The sequence below is a fragment of the Pararge aegeria genome, chromosome 3, assembly GCF_905163445.1.
Source record: "Pararge aegeria chromosome 3, ilParAegt1.1, whole genome shotgun sequence".
Classification (NCBI taxonomy): Eukaryota; Metazoa; Arthropoda; class Insecta; order Lepidoptera; family Nymphalidae; genus Pararge; species Pararge aegeria.
In genome coordinates this window covers 17,330,804-17,351,864 of record NC_053182.1, presented here as the reverse complement: position 1 = coordinate 17,351,864, position 21,061 = coordinate 17,330,804, and the positions used below count along the sequence as shown (strand labels likewise).

At 36.2% G+C, this 21,061-nt stretch overlaps 1 protein-coding gene across 1 annotated transcript in view; it reads right to left on the bottom strand.

Annotated features, from left to right (window-relative positions):
- Window positions 1-21,061, bottom strand: part of LOC120637480 — a 160,652-nt gene that overhangs the window by 35,182 nt on the left and 104,409 nt on the right. Inside the window, exons 4-6 of the mRNA XM_039909344.1 lie at window positions 20,120-20,302; window positions 19,139-19,333; window positions 17,659-17,835 (exon numbers count right to left, since the gene is read on the bottom strand). Coding sequence (XP_039765278.1) covers window positions 17,659-17,835; window positions 19,139-19,333; window positions 20,120-20,302 — 555 coding nt within the window. The remainder of the gene's footprint in view (window positions 1-17,658; window positions 17,836-19,138; window positions 19,334-20,119; window positions 20,303-21,061) is intronic.

Sequence of the window (21,061 nt, the reverse complement as noted above, 5' to 3'; positions counted from 1 at the left end):
GTGATGTGAAATTAGAAGCCCAAAACAATAACTAATCTTGAAACTTGCTATACACGCATGATAACGGAAACTATTAACGCCTTTCTCACCGAACTATTCATCGCTTTTTTTTTTTTTATTAATATTGGGCAAACGAGCAAGTGGATGACCTGATGATAAGTGATCACCGCCGCCCATAAACATCTGCAGCACCAGAGGAGCCACCGATGCGTTGCCGGCTTTTAAGGAATTTGTTTTTCCCCCCCTTGAATAACCCTAGATTGTATTTTTGAGGAAACACATCAGATGGTAGATAGTTCGATAATTTGCAAGTGCGCGGTAGAAATGATCTGGTATTTCGAACAGTAGAAGAATACCAGGCATCCAGATGATGAGGGTGGAATTTATTTCTACGGCGTGAGGTGCGGTCAGAGAACAGGGAAGGAGGTATCAACGCAAACAACTCTTCAGAACATTTTCCATTATAGAGTCGATAGAACACACAAAGGGAGCTAACATCTCTTCGGTGCCCCAGGGACTCGAAACTTCAAGTCAATTTGGGATTGCCAACAAGTCGAACTGCCCGCTTTTGTATCCGATCAAATCGAAGGATTTGGTAAAGAGGTGTCCGAGCCCAAAGATGTGAGCAGTACTCCATGTGAGGTCTTACTTGCGCTTTATAGAGCTGGAGTCTATGCTTTTTGCTCTGTTGAGCACACCAAGCTTTTTGGAGCTTTCCGGCCCTTGTACATAAGTAGTTTCAAAACGGTGACAGCTCAGTGGCTAACACCTGCATGTCTGAGAGTTCAACAATGTTCTTGAAGAAGTGTGAAGTCCACAAATCCGCACTTGGCCAGCTTAATGGACTACGGTCTAAACCCTTCTCATTCGGTGAGGAGACCAATGGGGCGGCTGGTTTTGGTTCGATAATTATTACCTAGTAGTTTTAAATTCTCCTGTGCTAAGGTACACAATTTAAAATTTTGAAATTAGTTTTGACCTTAAAACCGACCAGCTGAATTATTTATATTTACGGGATTTACAAAATTCTGCAGGAAAATTCCTTGAAAATGTTGGTTAGACTGTAAACATACGTCTTTATGAGAAATTTCTAACGAAAATAATCCTTTTTGCTTATATACGAGTAGAAAGCGACAGCGCGGTAAGGCCCTCCATAATCCTCGTTATGAATGAGAAAGGCTGATGGTTTCATAAGTTAAGTACTTTAACATACGCAGCTATGAAATATAATATAATTTCTCAAATCGCTTATAGGTAATCTATACTGTTAGCAACCTTAAATGCAACCGTATTCATTTGAATATTATTGTCATTGTCTGTGGTTCACAGTTTTGGCGGCATTCAGAATCCAACTAATTCGAATATGTGTGTAAATTCAATTTTTTTTCTCCCGTCTTATAATGTAAAACATCTTGTCGTTGCTCTTTGATGTAAAGTTTCAATTAAAATATTTAATAAAATTATTATTGAAGCTCACTCAAGAAAATCTTTTTTTCGTTTATTTTATCGCACTTGTTCTTTTTTTAATATTTTTAAACAATTCTTCTCTAAAAAGTGATGAAAAGATTGATTACATTATAACACAAGTGAGAAAAATTGTAGTGTAGGTTTTCAATTTACGCACAGAAATGTAAATCCAGCTGTTATCCAATAATAAAAGTTAATTATGTTCGAGTTGATATCGGTTTTCATTGGAAAGCCCAGGTGTCGTCAACAATACGTACCCTATTGGAAAAAGTTACATACAACCTGAAACTTAATTACAGTAAGAATTTTTCACTGAAATTCTCACTGAAATTGAGTAAATTTTATAAGAAAATATATTGGTATTGTAATAACTGAATATGGCTTACTAAAATACTAAGTGAGCGAACGGCACAAACTTAGAAAACTGTTACACGATAAAACTTAACTTTTTCGGAACTCTTGATTTATGATTTCGGATTTTATTTTCGATTGACGTCCACCGCTGGACATACTCGTAGGTCGTTCGTTTTGTAGGCCGTTCCAAACTCCACGATTCTGTCGATGATGCCGTCTATTCACCTGGTTGAGGGTCGACCAACGCTGCGTTTACTGGTGCGGGGTTGCCATTCCAACACCTACTTTATAGTCGCTTACCGCCATTTTATCACCATAACAATTTATCTTCGCTCATTTAATATAAAATTCGCCCACTCAGTATATTCATTCACCCGCTTTAATTTTTATTTAGCTCAGTTTTTTAATGGTCAGATTAATCATTTTCTCTTTTTGGCAGATACTTTAATATTTATTTTTATTAACAGTTATTGTCACTAATTTAGTTAATTTTTCGCCAACATAAATTGATGGTGAATAAATTTTCAGACTTATAATTTTTTTAATTGCTTTATTTATAATATCCTATTATTAGGCTAATTAATGGGCGAAAGAAGATTTCCTAACCATACTGGGGACCTAAACTAGTTTCCAAATATAAGATTTAAATTTAAATACGGTTCACTTGGGACGTATGAGGGTACAAACCAAGTCGTCCCTTATGCTCTATTAAATTCATTTTCAAACGTCCTTTATGTTTGACAGTGACACAATGTGAACTTGTTGTAGCTCACTAAATTATTACGTCACAATACGCCGAGGTCACTTCATGATTCACGCTCCAAGTTATTAAAGTGACCCTCGTGAGACCAACTTTCATCCTTGGCAAATTAACTCGCATCCCTTTTATAATCAAATAGAAAGCTGTCCCTTTTGTTGCAATATTAAGTTATGTAACTTTGGGCACATAACTCAAGATAAAGTTCGTGAAGTTACATAATATTTGAGCCCAATAGGAATGTAAATATTTGGTAATTATTAATCGATGAATGTCAAAGTCGAAGTCAAATATTTATTTATTCAAATAAGATACATAATATTTTATAAAATGGCTCTTTTGATGCGTACATAACATGTAAAATATGACATAGAAGTGAGTTGATGGCGATAACTAAATTCGTCAACTTTAAACTAAAGCTACGAGGGTTCCAAACCCGCCCTGGTCTAAGAACAAGCCCACGACAAACTAAGCCGGTTGTTTTTTTGTCATTAAAACTAATAAAAAAGTAACCTGGTTAGAGCAATGATTTACACCCAAGCATTTTTATCGTTGACGTAGTCTGCTATACTTAATAGGACTTTTCTATGAGCACATTAATGGGAGTTGAAAGTGACTATTGCAAAATATTGTGTGAGATATTGTAATAAGATTGTGACATATTCGGATTCGAGTTCAGTATGTTAAATTGCAATTTGCAGTTTTGTTTTGCATTCTAGTGCCGTGTTGTGATGGCAGATTACAATATCCTTGTCACTCCCCTTGCTGCTACATTTCTGCCATATTTCCAAATCTTTCGAACGTATCTGTCACACACCAGCGAAAGTTACGGTCATTAAATTTTCGAACGTATCTGTCAAACACCTGCCTGGTTATCAGATTTTTCTGTCAGGTGATGTTAAAAATTTTCCCCAAAAAATCTGAACACGATGTCTCAACACGACAATCTTTTACCGAAACACAGCCTGACAAAATCAGCTTATTTAACTTATTATTTCCTGCTAACGTAAAAGCGTAGTTCCAAGACTATGTTTTTATTCTGTAGGTACTAACCTAAACTATGTCAAGCCTATTGTGGACCTCTCGGGGTCCACCTGGACAACTTTGGGAATGTCTGGTGTTGAGAAAGCATTAAATTGTCATCGTCATCATCACTGGTGTTGAGAAAGCATTAAATTGTCATCGTCATCATCACTGGTGTTGAGAAAGCATTAAATTGTCATCGTCAACCCTATACAGGCTCACTGCAGGGAACTCCTCTCAAAATGATAATTGTTTAGGCCGTAGTTTACCACGCTGGCCTAGTGCGGATTGGTAGACTTCACACGCCCTTGAAAACGTTATGGAGAACTCTCAGGCATGCAGGTTTTCTCAAGATGTTTTACTTCACCGTTTAAAGCAAGTGATATTTAAATTGTTTAAATTAAAAACGCAAATATCTCCGAAAAGTTAGTGCTGCGTGCCGGGGCTCCACGGCTAGCATGGGCAGGAGACAATTATATCCCCGGGGAAAGGATATAAATTTATCTTCTCCCGCAGCTTTATCAACACTCAGAGCACTGGCGCACCAGTGAAAATAATATTCAAATAATATATATGTGTATTAACAAACGGAAGTAAACTTCTCCTATTCCATGTTCCAGTTATTAAGGGGATATAATTTTTATCTCCCGCCCATGCTAGTCCTGCTGGGCTCGAACTCGGTCTCCACGAAAGCGAAGCCAAAGCCTTACCCACTGCGCTATCAACGCTTCTCTATCACTATTAAATTTTAGAAGGTATTAAAGCAACAGCAAACAGTTTAGAAACACAGCGATTATAAGGATAGAGAATAATAAACTTTAACAGTCCATCTGTACTTACGACATCTACGTTAAAGTTGTGTAAATTTACATGCTATGTTAGTTTGTTTAAATTACACAACAAAACTGTATAGCGGAGTCGCTCTAAAGGTTCAAGGAGTTTTGTTCTCAAGACCATGTAAAACAAACTTACTGGGGTTCGGAGTCTGACTTTGATGTTTATTAGGGTGCATACTACACCAGCTACCCGTCACTATACAAGCCTCCCTGCCGTCTGAGGGGGGTCAAGCTATCCCGATCCCTCGTCTGTAGCCCGGGAGGCCCGGCAATCGGCTCAGTTGCTTATAGACGGCAAGGAATGACCAAAAGGGATTGTGGTGTTTTTAGCTCAAGTATCTCCCCTTCAGAGGGAGAGAGTCCTACATAACCTGCGTTCTGACGGATGTAGCCGTAAAACTTTTTTCCTGCGCCAAAAAAAATGTGCAGACTAAAAAGACATAATTCATAATTTAAAATCATATCTACATTTACATCTTCATCGGGCATCTCGTAACAAAACATGTTGTTTTACAATTATAATTATTACAAATGGTTGTTTTAACGTTATAATTTTAAACAAATTGATGTTGTTGTTTATTTTGTTTAAGCAGGGTTTTGTTATTTCGTATTCAATTCGCGATGTAAGAATAATAAAACAATGTTGATAAATATAGCCAAAGTTGAATATTGTTTTATTTTTACATGGCAAGAAGCCTCCAATGAATAAGAAATTCATGATTTATCCGTAACTTTAAATTTTACTAAGTTCTGATAATCTAATTCTAAGTAATCTAATTTTGACGGCCAACTGGCGCAGTGGGCAGCGACCCTGCTTTCTGAGTCCAAGGCCGTGGGTTCGATTCCCACAACTGGAAAATGTTTGTGTGATGAGCATAAGTGTTTTTCAGTGTCTGGGTGTTTATATGTATTTTCTAAGTATTTATTTATATATAATCCCTAAAAATATTCATCAGTCATCTTAGTACCCATAACACAAGCTACGCTTACTTTGGGGCTAGGTGGCGATGTGTGTATTGTCGTAGTATATTAAAAAAAAAAAAAAAAGTTGTTAGTAATTAATTCGGTCGTTAACTATGGGCCTCATAAGAAGGCTCAGAGTCACTCAGCGGGCGATGGAGAGAGATATGCTCGGAGTAACTCTACGCGATCGAATCAGAAATGTGGAGATTCGTAGAAGGATCTTCTACGAATCTCACATTTCTGAGTTACCGACATAGCTCAACGAGTCGCGAAGCTGAAGTGGCAATGGGCCGGGCACATAGTTCGTAGAAAGGATGGACGTTGGGGTCCCAAGGTGCTGGAATGGCAGCCCCGAACTGGTAAGCGCAGCGTTGGTCGAACCCCAACGAGGTGGACAGACGACATTAAGCGTGTTGCAGGTAGCCGCTGGATCCAAGCGGCTTAGAACCGTGGAATTTGGAACTAACTCCCTACAAAAGACCTATGTCCAGCAGTGGACGTCTATCGGTGGATATGATGATGATGATGATGAGTAATTAATTATTACTTCATCTTTTTAGTCATTATCATCAGCCTTAACGTCCCATTTCCACTTCTGGGCACAGGTCTTCTCTCTAATAGTACAGAGGATTTAAGAGCATTGACCCCACAATGTGGCTCCAATGCAGGTTGGTGAAGATCGGGGGGACTGGCAATTTCCTATTTCGAGGCAATGAAAATTTAAAAATTCATTTATTTCAAGTAGGCCTAATTAATAAGCACTTTTGAAACGTCAAGTCAGTCTGTTTGTAGAGACTCTACCAATCAACAAGTGAGTTCTTTATAATTTTTATTAAATTAAAATTTTGGGGTGCAACTTTAATAACTTATATCATATCCATAGTGGAAAAGCTTTATTGCTACCTCCGACCAATCCTTGTCTTACCTCCGAAATTAATAAAATTAATCTAATCCAAAATCTTCAGGATTGAATGGGGTAACTGCTATTCCTTTCCTACTCTTCAATGTAGATAAGGATAGCACTACTAAATTATATCAGCCATCATTGGATTACATTGATTATTCATTGCCATCAGGTGTTAGTTAACGATTCAAATAATAATTCTAATTTCAAACACAATTCGAACAGCAGAAATGTAGCCATGCTAAGTCAAAGTCGAATGAATACGATTTTATTACGCTACAGCAGCTCGCTCTAACGCTGTCATCACTCGCGGCGACACAAGTAATTAGTGCAAGCATCCTTACATAGGAGTGTCACATGACACGTGTTTACACTTTGTAAGTGTCACGATGCCATGTGTCTGCAACATTTGTGAACGCCACTGGCAATTAGTAAAAATACCTGAATAAAAAAAATAACAAATAAATATAATACGACAATACACACATCGCTATCTAGCGGCAAAGTAAGCCTGCTTGTGAAATAGGTACTAAGATAGCTTATCAATATTTTTATGAATATAATATATATAAATACTTATAATTTACTCGTACATATAAATACCCAGACACTGGAAAACAATCGTGTCCACCACACAAACATTTTCCAGTTGTAGGAATCGAACCCACGGCCTTGGACTAAGAAAGCAAGATCGCTGACCACTGGTCCATTCGGCTGTCCAACAAGATAAGAAACTTCATATTTTAAAGTAACAGTTTGTTCGCCTCCAAAAATTTGGCAGCTTAAAATTTCGGAATTTAATCGTGTCTGGTCCGGTGGGTGGGTGACTATCAGCCTACCGACAGAGACCTGCCGTGTTGGTACCATGACGTGAAGAAACTTATTAGGTGCAACTTCCCTAATAGTCTAGCCATTACTTATGGTGGTAAAAAGGTGGTAATCTCACCTGACTATGGACAAAAAAGCCCCACTTATGGATTCATACCTCATCACTCTTAAGTATATTGACATCGGGGTATTTTGCTATTTTATCAGTGCACTAGCAACCCCGAGTCGTTGGCGAAAATACAGTTTCAATTCAAATAATTGGAATATCTATAAGTATTAACAATATAATTAAATAACTACTATTTAATGGTTCAGGACATAATATTTATGTTGAATTGTCTATAGCAAGATGGGGTTCATCCAACTTGTTTGCTTGTTTTAATTTTATAAAAAAATGCACCTTTTAATAGTTTTTTCCTTTACGTATTTCGTTTTTGAAATTTTCTGACTTGGCACAGTTTGTTAAAAGATTCAGCAATTTATGGAAATAATCAGTAATTTTAAATATTATTTTATAAAATAATAATGATAATATATTATAAAAAGTCCAAAATAACACTTTAAAATTTGAATTTTTAATAACTTTTTTATTTTTTTTATCATAAACCAAGAAGTAGGTAATTCATTTCTTTATTATGACGTAAGCACGTTATGGAAAAGAACTCTTAAATTATCCAATAGAATAAGCAACATAGCAACCGTAATGTAGAGCAAATTACATTTTTTATGGGAAAATTCCGTAGGCGACGTTATATCCTTAATTGCGGGTGTCACGCCATAAGTGTACAGAAACACGCTGCGTGTCTGATCTGCGGAATCACTAGTAATGACGGCGTACTCGTAATTACTCCGAGTTTCCTTTATATAGAGCCGTAAAATTTCCACACGAGTACTCCACGTTACATGCAATACAAAAGGTTATATCCCTTTGACATTTTTATTCCTTACTAGCATTGCTACGGTGCAAAATACGGGACGTAGCGTACCGCTACATAGTCTTTAACCTTCCTCTATAAATCAGATACCTAACGCAAAGTTTTTTTCTATGATGATAGTGCAAAATATAAAAACGTCCGATACCAATTACGGATATAAAAGAGAGCGATTCAAGTTCTGTCAACATATTTAAAAAAACGACTGAGATGTGGACTGTTAATATCTATCTGTTTTTGCTATTGGAACTTTAATCACCCACTATTTCAAACCTTCATTTATATGCAACGTGTAACCGTATTAGCAAATAAATTTGAAGGATGCGTAACTATATTTCATAAGGAATTAACCTGTAAAAGTATTAAATCAAAAGAAGCATGTTTATTTTTCGATACAAAGGAATTAAATACATTCTAAGTGTTAACTAATGACAACCCCATTGAAGGTAAAAGACCGACACGCGCATAATACCGCTACGCTACGCTACGCAACGCGTAAATTACAGGAGTCACATGATTTCAATTTTGCATGTGATGTTAGGGCTGTATATTATTTATTTTAGTTCCTCGGCTCCGCTTTCAGCTCTCACAAGATAGAAAAATTAATGTTAAAATGCAAAATATAAATTGTTGATGTTGGAAAAGAGCAACTGCTGACTTTCTTGCCGGCTTCTTCTCGGTAGAATCTGCCTTCCGAACCGGTGGTAGAATCACTACAAACAGACAGACTTGACGTTTCAAAAGTGCTTATATTAGGCCTACTTGAAATAAATGAGTTTTGAATTTTGAATTTAGTAAAACTATGACATTGGTTGCTCAAAAATTATTAGGTTTTCGGTTTCACAGATAAGTCTCAGAGGCAGTTCATAATTCATAATGTACCACCCTTTAAAGTTTGAAGACCTCCCTGGCACAACGGTGAGCACTCTGAATTTAGGGAGGTCCAGGGTTCGATTCACGGTAGAGGCAATTTGAAAATTTATAATTTCTGAATTTTCTCGGGTCTGGTCTGGTGGGAGACCCTGGCCGTGGCTAGTTACCACCCTACCAAAGCAATTTAGTGTTCCGGTGCGATGTCGCGTAGAAACAGATTAGGGGTATAACTACCATAATCCCTAACAAGTTAGTCCGCTGACATCTTAGACTGTATCATCACGTACCACCAGTTGACATTGCAGTCAAGGGCTAACTTGTAGTGAAATAACAAAAAATAGGTTTTCATTTACACGTTATATATGAACTAGGACAAACCAGCAACCCTTTCGTTAAGCGACTGTCAACTAGTCATTGACCATTGCTGAAATTTCTTAGCGGTACTGATTTAGTTGTTAGTAAATCAGTCTTGGTACGGGTACCGATTTTTATGGCTTTATTCGGGACCGAGAAGCGCTAAAAACAGATTATTAACAGTAATTACTAAAGAAAGATAAAATAAACAAAATAAACTTTTGTTGGAGGTTTCCCGAGCCGCCAACAAAGTAGTTAAAGTCTGCTTCATTAAAGTCCCACGAAGTTTAATCTCTTATCGGACTCATTTCATTGGAACTACTTTTAAACTTTTTACACTACAGATAAAAAGTTGAGTGGATTTTGTTCGAAACAACTTTTAATTTAATTTTTAATTATAACTAGTAAAAACCGCGGTCTAAATAAGATCTTGATATTTTGCATATATATAGTTTACATCCTGGAGATGGATAGGTTACATTTTATCTCGAAAAATAAAGGGTTCCTATGAGATTTTTGAAAACACAACTTAAACACGGCCAAAGTTGATGGCAACTTTAGGATTTGATATTTTCTCCAAACGTAGTTGAAAAATACTTTTAAATAAAATATAAATTTTAATAAAATATAAAAATTATACTTACGTACGTACTTTTCGTAGTTCAAAAGTTGAACTAAATTTGCCCCAAACGGTCCACTGTAACCCAAGTTACACAAAGATATATCGATTGTTTAGAATTAAACTTAATCCTGCGTAAAGATTTCAAGAGAGGTTGTGGACACTCCTTTACCCTATGAAACTAAACTTTCGTAGTTCAAAAGTATATAGTCAGTCGAATTTAGTGTTCTAATTTCGAGTGAAATAGTTAACTGCAACCCAAGATATACTCGTAGCTTAATCCGTACACGACCCACTGAAATCTAAACCAAATGAAACTAAACGTATGTACTATAATATATTGGCTCAAACTTTGATCAAAATTCAAATATTACGCTATAATTCTACGGGAAACATCGCTTAGCTGACTATAGCTCGCAAGTCAAATTACGTTTTAGTTGATTCAATAAACAGCTCTCTTATCATCTTACTTAGCCAAGAATAGCGCGCAAGTCGAATTATGATTTTAGTTGATCCAATAAACAGCCGTCTTATCATTTTACTTAGCCAAGAATATAGCGCAAGTCGAATTATGATTTTAGTTGATTCAATAAACAGTTCTCCTATCATTTTACTTAGCCAAGAATAGCGCGCAAGTCGAATTATGATTTTAGTTGATTCAATAAACAGTTCTTTTATCATCTTACTTAGCCAAGAATAGCGCGCAAGTCGAATTATGGTTTTAGTTGATGCAATAAACAGCTCTCTTATCATTTTACTTAGCCAAGAATAGCGCGCAAGTCGAATTATGGTTTTAGTTGATTCAATAAACAGCTCTGTTGTCATTTTATACAATAATTACATACTTATATGCTTCTATTTTTTAAATTAACTAATATAATATTATAGGCTATTATCATATGTTAATGTATTACGTAAAAATATGGTTTAACTTATAGGTAGCTACAAGATGCTCAATTACTATTAAAGTAGACTTTCAATGGACACTGTAACACGAAAAGACAATATATGAAAAAAATTAAAAAAGAAACTGAATAATTTTAAATTATTTATTTATGATAAGATATAACTTTTTTGTTTCAAGACTGATAATGCAGTCTAAGATGGTAGCGTGCTAACCTATTTGAGTTAGGCAGTTATACTAAACCCATTTCCCCTAATAGGTTTTTCGCGAAATCGTATAAAAAGAACGGTTAAAAATATATATTCGCCGTCCGGGTGTATTTTAATGAACTACGTCTTGGCACGCGATGACTGTCGAATTTATTAATACATATATCTCTTTTATGTACTACACCACAGAAAAGATAAAAATACTGCGTACAGAAGTCAAACTCCTTTGGTCTTGAAGACAGACCTTGATAGCTTCATAACTTAAACATCGTGGTAAGTTGCACCTTAATACTATTAAGATAGCGCTTGTTATTCTTCCGTACGATTATTTGTATTGTTATATAAGCTGTGCGCTGTGAACTTCTGTAGTCATCTGTGTGTGAACTTTGAACCCTAAGCCCTAAAGGACTCGACTGAACACCGCAGTAACACGTTTTGGATACGATAAGAGTGTCAAAGACCTGTCTGTCTGACCATTATAAACAGGATATATGGAGTTTTGTTACATCAACCCGCATTTATGGACAGGCTAGTCTCGCTAGCTTTTTATCCCTCTCTTAGATTATGAAAGACAGGGTCGAAACCAGTTTTAATTTACTGGTACATTTGTCGGTAAGTAACCGGTTTTATTTTTTTTGTATGGTTAAAGCTAATGCTTAAATTTAAAATGGAACCCTGTGAGGGCATTGTAACCATATTTATCGAGAGACGGATTTATTTTTATCATTATTAAATATTTTCATTTAGAGAGTCGTATTTTATAGTAGGTGAACTTTCTTCAGCGGATTTTGTAAATATGTTTATATCTTCTTTTTATTTGATCTGTTCCGAGAATTCGTAGTTAATTTTTGTGCTAATTGGGTTCGGGCCGGTGGTTTAATTTAGATCGCGGTAGGAAAATGTGTTTGCGCATGCGCCGCAAAAGAATCCTGTCATGGCATGTCGAGGAGTCTTTAAAAATACTCGGGATGTATACTTGCAACGTTGCACGTTTCTAGTAACAATATATGCCAATATCAATTACATTAATAATAATTGATTAATATTCTATGATATGATAATTTGAGCGCTGACCATGGGCCTCATAAGAAGGCTCAGAGTTAATCAGCGATGTTAAGAGCTATGTTAGGAGTATCTCTACGTGATCAAATCAGAAATGAGGAGATCCCTAGAAGAAGTATAGTTACCGACATAGCTCAACGAGTCGCGTAGCTGAAGTGGCAATGAGCGGGGCACAGAGCTCGGAGAACCGATGGTAGGTATCGGTTTTCCGAATACATAAGCGAAAAATTTAATGACATTCAATTAACCTAAGCCATAGAACTAACGCCGCGTTTTTGAAAAAACGAAATGAGACGCGAGATCGGTTAGCCGATTAGTTCTTGTACTGAGCAAAGTAAAAACGGTATCCGTATCTATAATCGATAAATAAAAGGAATCGAAACCTAAATAATTTTAGTACAAGGATCAATGACCGAAACTAGTTTGATTTTTTTAAGATAAGACTCAGAACCCTGAAAATTCAGAAACTCCTCCTGGGAGTCTGTTAAAGTGCATGTTCATATGGTACAACAAGGTTATAGTGTTTGCTGATAAGCGTAACCCATATATATATACAATAGGTATATATAGACGTGACGCCTACGTTTTCCTGTTGCATTGTTTTTAGTCGGCAACTATGAAACAGTTTTGATTTATAACATGTTTATTCATATATAATTCAACAAGGAATGTCAAAAATTGTACAGTAACAGACATAAACAGTTGTTTCTTCTTCTTCTTGCGGTGCCTCTCCGACTAGCAAAGGTTGTCAGTCAGCTTCGTAAATTCTTGTCTATTTTTCGCGAGGCGAAATAAACAGTTGTTCAAGTGTACTAATTATATTTTTTAAAACAAAAAAATGCATCAAGTAATCACCATATTCTTTGTGTTTAAAATTTGCCCATATACCAAGGAAAGCGGTAGGATTCACAAAATAATTGTAGGGTGTGTATATATATATGTTCTGTTTACTTTGTTTTATTATAGTAATGAATGTAAAGAAAAGAATCTGTTAGGTATTTAATGATTAAATAATGAGACACCCTAGCGAGTGTGATAGCCTAGTGGTTCAGTTTCGAATTTCCTTTCGGGGAGACCGATTGGCACAGTTTGCAGCGACCCTGCTTTCTGAGTCCAAGGCCGTAGGTTTGATTCCCATAACTGATGTTTCCCACAAATGTTAGTGTGATGAGCATGAATGTTTTTCAGTATATGTATATTATAAGTATTTATGTATACTATTCATAAAAACATTCATCAGTCATCTTAGTACCCATAACACAAGCTACGCTTACTTTGGGGCTTCGTGGCGATGTGTGCGTAGTCGTAGTATACAAATTATTATTTATATATTTCTATACCCAGCAAGGTAGGTACATCCCGGATATCGAAGTTTGCAGGCAAATAAATATCACTTGCTTAATCGGTGGAGGACAAATCTTGATTAAATCTTCCAATCCAAGGAAAAAATATCGGGAATCGAATTCGGTCCCCTCTAAATGGAGCCGAAGCCACTTCCGTCGCCACCTCTGTGTTAATATAGGTCTTATACTACTGATCAAGGAAGTATTATCAAATCGGTTAAATAGCAATTGTTTTTAGGTACAATCATTTTTTTATCAGTGATAAAAATGCTGATAAATTAACGTATCTAGATAAATCTAAATTCAGACCGCAATAAATTGTTTTTGCGCTTGTTGAAGTTTTATATTAGATATTTAGTATCGACATTTGCTATTTTAAGTACCACTTCTATAGTTATCTGAGGAAGCTGACCCCAGTTGGCTTCGCACGGGTGGCTGGATTGATTGCCCTGTTGCGTTACAATCTATGTAAGTCTATGTATGTGTGCATATATTATGTATGTATTCCAAAGTTGATGTTGCGTTTGTATGTTTTTTTGTTATCATTTTCCTGTGCCAACATTCCTCCAATGGGTACTAGTCACTTTTTGGCAGGTTCTTTAAAACTGCATTTAAGACAGAGGGGGGGGGGGGGGGGGGGGGCAGAAATAGTGTTTCATTTTGCTCTTGTTTTTTACATTAGCACCCGTAAGTATTGCTTGGAATTGTTATGCCACAGCCAAATTGCCTCAAAGCACTTATATTTTTTTTTACAATAGGTACAGGTAATACATTTGGAATAAATAAGAGATGCGCTCCTCTCTTTTCCAAATTCAATCTATCTGTTATCGGTTGACGAGTGGCTTAGCAAAATTGTTATTCGTTAAATAATTTTTGACAATAACAACGTCGCTGAGAAATAGATCTATAGATTATGGATAGATTGAATATTGGAAATGGATATAAGAGAATCGCTATCTTCGCCTTTTTCGCGTCAACACTTTAATGCTACGGGTGTATTTTATTTGAACATATTTATAGTATAGTAGATCCATTATACGTGTAAATGAAAACCAAAATATTACTTCACGTGCAGAAGTACATTATTTACTGTCTCTAAGACTTATCTGTGCCTTATCTTAACCTAAACGCTAATAGTTTTTGAGTAAACCACTGCCATAGTTTTTACTGAAAGAAATCAGATACAACTCAATTAAGTGACTACTGCCTCTTTATTAGGTACACGTCGCGTAGCGTAGGTATTACGCGCGTGTCGGTCTTTTATCTTCAATAGGGTTGTCACTTGTCATACGTAAACACTTATGGTGGAAAAATAAATATGCTTTCTTTGATTTAATATTATTACATGGTGAATCCTTAGGAAAAATCCTTCAACAGCCTTTAACAGTATTTCGTAATTTGGTTAAACGTAGTATATTATGTCAATCAGACATAGTCAGCTGACTCACTTTTCTTTATAGCTACATTATCTGATTATAGTGATAGATATATTGGTGATATTATGAAGCAAAGATTAGGTTAGTATATACATTATTGGTTAGTCGGCGAGTTTGGTGTTTCGACTCCATAGCCGGTAAATGTTTAGTAGCCGGTTAAAAATATCGTTCTTTGTTTAACCGGTTTATTGATTGCGCGATTTCTACATAAACTGGTATAACTAAGCAAACGATTTCTTAATTGAATTAACCTAAATAAATAAATGCTGCGGTCAAACGTGATGCGCTAAGTTTTTAAACAAGTAATACTCCAGGGATTTCCTCTGCTAATATTTTCTTCTGTTCGTAAAGGTTAAAATTACATTTAAAATTAATATTATTAATATTACAGCCGAAATATTATGAGTTTAATAATTTCCAAAGCCGAACTATAACGGTTTCTAAACTTAAACCGGATAAGCGACACCGAAATGATTTCAATTCAATTTTTTTATTTTTTTTCAAATTTCTTTTTTTTCCGGTTTCTGAGCCCTGAGTTTGCTGCGGCGGCTTTGCTGTGTTAAACTGCATTAATACTTATTGATTTAATTAAAAAAAATATTGAATAATTTGTGTTTTTTACTAACGTATAAAAATCTATGTAATTAGTTATTAGAGACCTAGTTTTTGTAAGTGTAATCGTGATATCAAGTGTGATAGTGTCAGTTAATTACTAAATATATTTAGCTTTTTTTTTAATGTTTTCGCGTTAAGGACTTAAATGCGAAAACTAAAATCAGATTTACGTGGTATTTTTCTCGTAAAGTCGGACAAACATACTTTATTAATAGATAACAATCAATAAATTTAATTTAAAACTTAAAGGAAAAAAAACACAGAATGATTATCAAATTATCAACAAAATATTTGCTACTTGCGAATTGTTTATAAAGATTTTGTTTCTTTTTTTCATAAAATTCTCACCTAAACCATATAATCCCAAACACTCAACTATCACAAAATCACGATAAACAAAAATAAAATAATCTGAATTCTGAACTCACGTTTTCAATAAACACGTGGTTATGACACGCGGGATAAAACCGGGACGCGGGATCCAAACGACCGCTTTCGAAGCCAAACACCGAATACTGTATTTACGAAAGCGTGCCTGAAGTCGGCACCCGTAATACTTTACTACATTACTCTAAACTCAACCTAATGTCTTGTGAATTAAGACTTAAAATACAATTTCAGGAACGCACTCCCATAATAACCTAATGGTTTGACAAAGTTGGACTTTATTAGATACTGATAAGATTCAAAATACAATTACTCGAGCATAATAGTAAATAATCACAATGAAACCGTAACATATATTGCTGTTGCTTTCATTCGTAAGATGAACGACTTGTGTGAGAGGGAAAGAGAATTTCAATTGCGCATGTCCATCTTTGCTCGTAGAAGTGAAATTAACTGAAGTTTGAATTGAATAATGCTGAATTATAATGAAACTTTTTTTTAAAAGTGATATTTATCAGATCGATAACGTAACTCGATTTTTTTTAATTATCTGAACAAAGAATGACTGCTTACTACTAATTATTATAAAACCAATTTTAAAGTTAGAATTTCAAGTTACTTTAATAACATGGGCCGTGAATAAAACAACTTATCTTAAAAATAACATTAGTTTTTTGACGACCACCGGCGCAGTGGTGAGTGCCGTGGTTTTAAGTTGGAGGTACCGGGTTCGATTCCTGGAAGGGTTAATTTGGGAGTTTTTAATTACTGTATTTTTCTGATCTAATCTGTTGGGTGGCTTCGGCCGTGGCTTAATACCACCCTACTGACAAAGAAGTGCCGCTAAGTAATTAAGCTCGCGTAGAATCCGTTTAAGGGTATGAGCTTAATATAACTACCATATCCCTTACAGGTTAGCTAGCCCGTTGCCATCTTAGACTGCATCAACACTAACCATCAGGTATGACTGCAGTCAAGGGCTAACTTGTGGATTTTAATAAAATGCTTGGTTTACCTGTGGAGCCGTTTATGGGAAACAGAAACAATTTTTTTTTAATCCCTCGCGAACTTTTCCCGCTACGTTTTCTATTTCATCGACATAGTGGCAGAGGCAAATACTGGTGAAAAACTTGTAACACACAGACAGACACACAAGAGACTCTTTCATTTGTAGCTTTAATATGGATGGATATTCAATTTTATGTATAGTTTATATTTTTTATAAATTATAGACCTTCTCTCTATACTATCCGACTCTACTGTTAGGTAATCAGTTTATGGCGTCCGTTTTAAAAAGCTCAGAAGTATCTTTACAATCCCCGGTATACAAAGTACCTATCTATGTATAATTTCGCCAAGGTCGGTGGATGTGTGTTAGCAAACGCTCTTTTTTATAAATCCTTCAGCACATGTAACTGTAAAACTTCTGCTAGGTATAATCTGTCCCACATATTATATTTTTTCCATTTATACGCCAACGCGTGAGTTGATAGCACTGTGGGACTTGGGAGAAGTTAAAATTGCCTTCTAAAATTGTCTCCTGCCCATACTAGCCGTTTAGGACTCGGAAGTGCTTGATCCAAAAATAGGCAACAAAATAACTAACAAAATTTAAAAGTTGTTCTTAGTGGAGTTTATGAAACAATAAACTCATGCAGTAAAATTTTAGAAGCCACCGGCGACTCAACCTTTTAAATATTACACAAAGGTAATAGACTATAATACCGATAAAAATGATTTACTTTGTCACTATAATTGAAAACTCACTGGTTAAAAATAAAAAAAAACTTACCTATACACGAAGGTAGAGTTTCATTCCACCTATTATCGTCGTAGCACCATACAACTCGCGCCCTCTGCTTTGTGTCTTCGAAAACAAAGTTTACATTGCACATGTAATGGGCGACGTTCTCGTTGCGGTACACCAAGTAGCCGTCAGATGGCGCTGACATAGTCACACAGCCTATGCCTGTCGGAGAAAATAAAGCTTAAGTAATTAGTAGATCATAAAACGAATTTACAAATGCTTTATTAATATTATTATCTATTAACATTCTACTCAAAACCGGTTTATATATCTTTAAAAATAGTGATATAGAAAGTAAGCTTGATGCCTTAGGCAACAGCCGCTTAGGTTATCGTAGAAGTACCATTGAATTATAACAGATGACGCTTTCTCGTAGAAGTACCATTGAATTATAACAGATGGCGTTGAAACTTAAACTGTTGAAAAGAAGTTTATTCTACCGATAATTTGTTATGTACTTACCTGCAAATTAGCTATCACTGTTTAGTTATATTTGTAAACAATAAATTTGAGTTTCATAGAAAAGCTGCAATGGTTCTAGGTATGTTTTATACGTATCTGCAGTTTCAGCACCGTTGTTTAGCAGCATATCTATGCTCGTTAGAAGATGCGAATTTTTGTTAATTTTTTTAACATAGCAACTAAGTTTCATTCCGGCTTCATCTCGATAGAATCTGTCTGTGTGCACAGTGTAAGACTCACTAAGAGTTCGTTAAAAGTGTTTGTAAATTAGGCCTACATGATATAAATTAATTTGACAAGTGCGGATTGGTGGTGAACACGATGTTTTCCTTCACCGCCAAGCAAGTGATATTTAATTGCTTATGAATATCGCTGCCTCGTTGGTCTAGTTGTTAGCTCGTTGAACTGAGACTTACTAGGTCCAGGGTTCCATTCCCGGGTCTGGGCCAATAATTATAATAACTTAACTTTTGTTAAAGAATTTTCAGTATCAAATTTTAGTTAGCAAAATGGTTGTCAAACCTACAATTCAACAATCAAACAAAGAAACGAATTTGTCCTACTAATAGTGTGGATGTTTGTAACTCAATCATGCTAAAACGTCTGAACGAATTTGTATGAAATTTGGCATGCGTGTATCCTTTGACATGGAAAAGAACATATCTTCTATCCCGATTCCTTAAGTAGTTCCCGAGGGAAAACAGTTTTGAAATTTGGTATGCATATCGCCCATGCGATGAAAAAGGACATGCACTTTCTATACCGATTTCTCAAATAGTTCACGTGGTAGGAATAAAAGTTGTTAACGAGCGAAGCTTTAGACCCAATTCCGAAGTCCATGCAGACGAAATCTTAGGCAGAAACTAGTCTTTAATAAAGAAAAAAAACCTCTGAAAAGTTAGTGACGCGTGCCGTGAATCGAACTCTGTCTACCCGAGAGAGGAAGTCCAAACCATTAAGCTACCACTGATTAGAACGCAAGTAGTGCATGATATTGACTCACTTTTATAATGTAACAACACGCCCCTTTTAGGGAAGGCGCCCTTCGAGTTAGCTTTAACAACCACTTCTACGCTGTCCACAGTCGATGTCAGCTGCAGAGGCCAGAACACTTGCTGGCATGTCGACAAGAGGACGCTGCCGTTGGAGTCCTCTACGGATACGTAGTCCGTGCAAGAGTCCTCAAAAGGTCCTATACCTGCAAAATTCCAAGAAAACAATATTTCATTTATTTATTACCATCGTAAATACATAGTAAATACTATACTAATGAAATTAAATGAAAATGGAATTAGAAATAACTAACAGAATGAAAATTTAAACAATAACACAGTATGTAAAACACACATGGGCGTACCTAGGGGGAGGGCAAGGGAGTTCAGCTGCTCCCCCCCTGGGGAAAATGCTGAAAATGTATGAACTCGGTTAAAAATGTATGGCGGCCAAGATACAGAGACAGACAGACAGACAAAAAGAGGCTAGAAAACGATGAGGGGTATCGACTATCGGTTAGATATACTTAACTGTCATACACCCGAATAGGTTAGCCTTCTACCATCTTATACCGCATCATCAGTTACCACCAGGTGAGATTGCAGTCAGGGGCTAACTTGTCGTGTTATAAAAAAATCCTCATAAGAAATCTCAGAGTTGCTACGTGTAACGCGCGTTTCGTAAAATTTTAAAATTCACTAATAGGAAGTTGTATGCTGCTAAAAGCAAAGGAACAAAACAAATTATATTGGCATAAAATGCTTTACTGTTATGATTGCAAAAGTTTGGATGGATGCTTGTTACTGAATCTCTCCAGAAAAGCCGAAGGCTGATGTGAAATTTAGCACAGAGATAGACTATACTTATAGACTAATTGCTATCCCTGAAAATAGGATTCCCTTGGGATACATTTGTTCTATATTTTAAAGAGCGTAGTGAATATATCGTAGGTTATAAAATTAATACTTTTTTTAAATGCAAATAAACTTACTCCTCAAATCCACGTCCAATAACGTAAGCCGGATCCTCTGCTCCGGATTAACCCGCAGCTTCCATCGGCATTCATCCTCGACGTAGAAGTGCGGATACCCCGGAGTTCGGATGTAACCTTCGCTATCCGGGCCCCGTTCCGATATCGATACTTCCCGGTTGCAGTAGTGGATGGAAACTAAATCTGCAACAAAACAAGGTATATTTCAATACTAAAACCCGACTCAGTCGTATAACTGTCCCGTTGGTAAAGTGGTGAGCATGCTCGACTGTGGATCACGAAGGCCTCAGTTCGATCTCCAGGCCGGCGGCGTTCAATTGTTGTAATTTGGATTGCTTCTGGCGCGTTAAGGCTTTGCGGGTCGTCATTTTGTAATTAAAATAGAATGACGGCCGACTGGCGCAGTGGGCAGCGAACCTGCTTTCTGAGTCGTGGCCGTGGGTTCGATTCCCACAACTGGAAAATGTTTGTATGATGAACATGAATGTTTTTCAGTGTCTGGGTGTTTATCTGTATATTATATGTAATTCGGTGTATTATATTCATAGGAATATTCATCAGCTATCTTAGTACGCATAACTTTGGGGCTAGATGGCGGTGTGTGTAATGTCGTAGTATATTTATTTATTATTATTTTAAAATAGGTCGCGTACAACAGCCCTACTTATATTATAAATGTACCTCACCAACCTACATTAAATCAGCGTGGTGGGTCTGTAACCAGATCCTATATGAGAAGAGGCCTGTGCCCAGTCACATCATTATGATTATCTATGGCGTGACACTGAGCGCTGTGATTTTAAGTTGGAGGTTCCGGGTTCGATTCCCGGCTGGGGAAATTTGTGAATTTATTATTTCCAAATTTTCTCTGGTTTGATCTGGTGGGAGGCTTCGACCGTGGCTAGTTACCACTCTACCGACAAAGACGTGCCGCTATGCGAT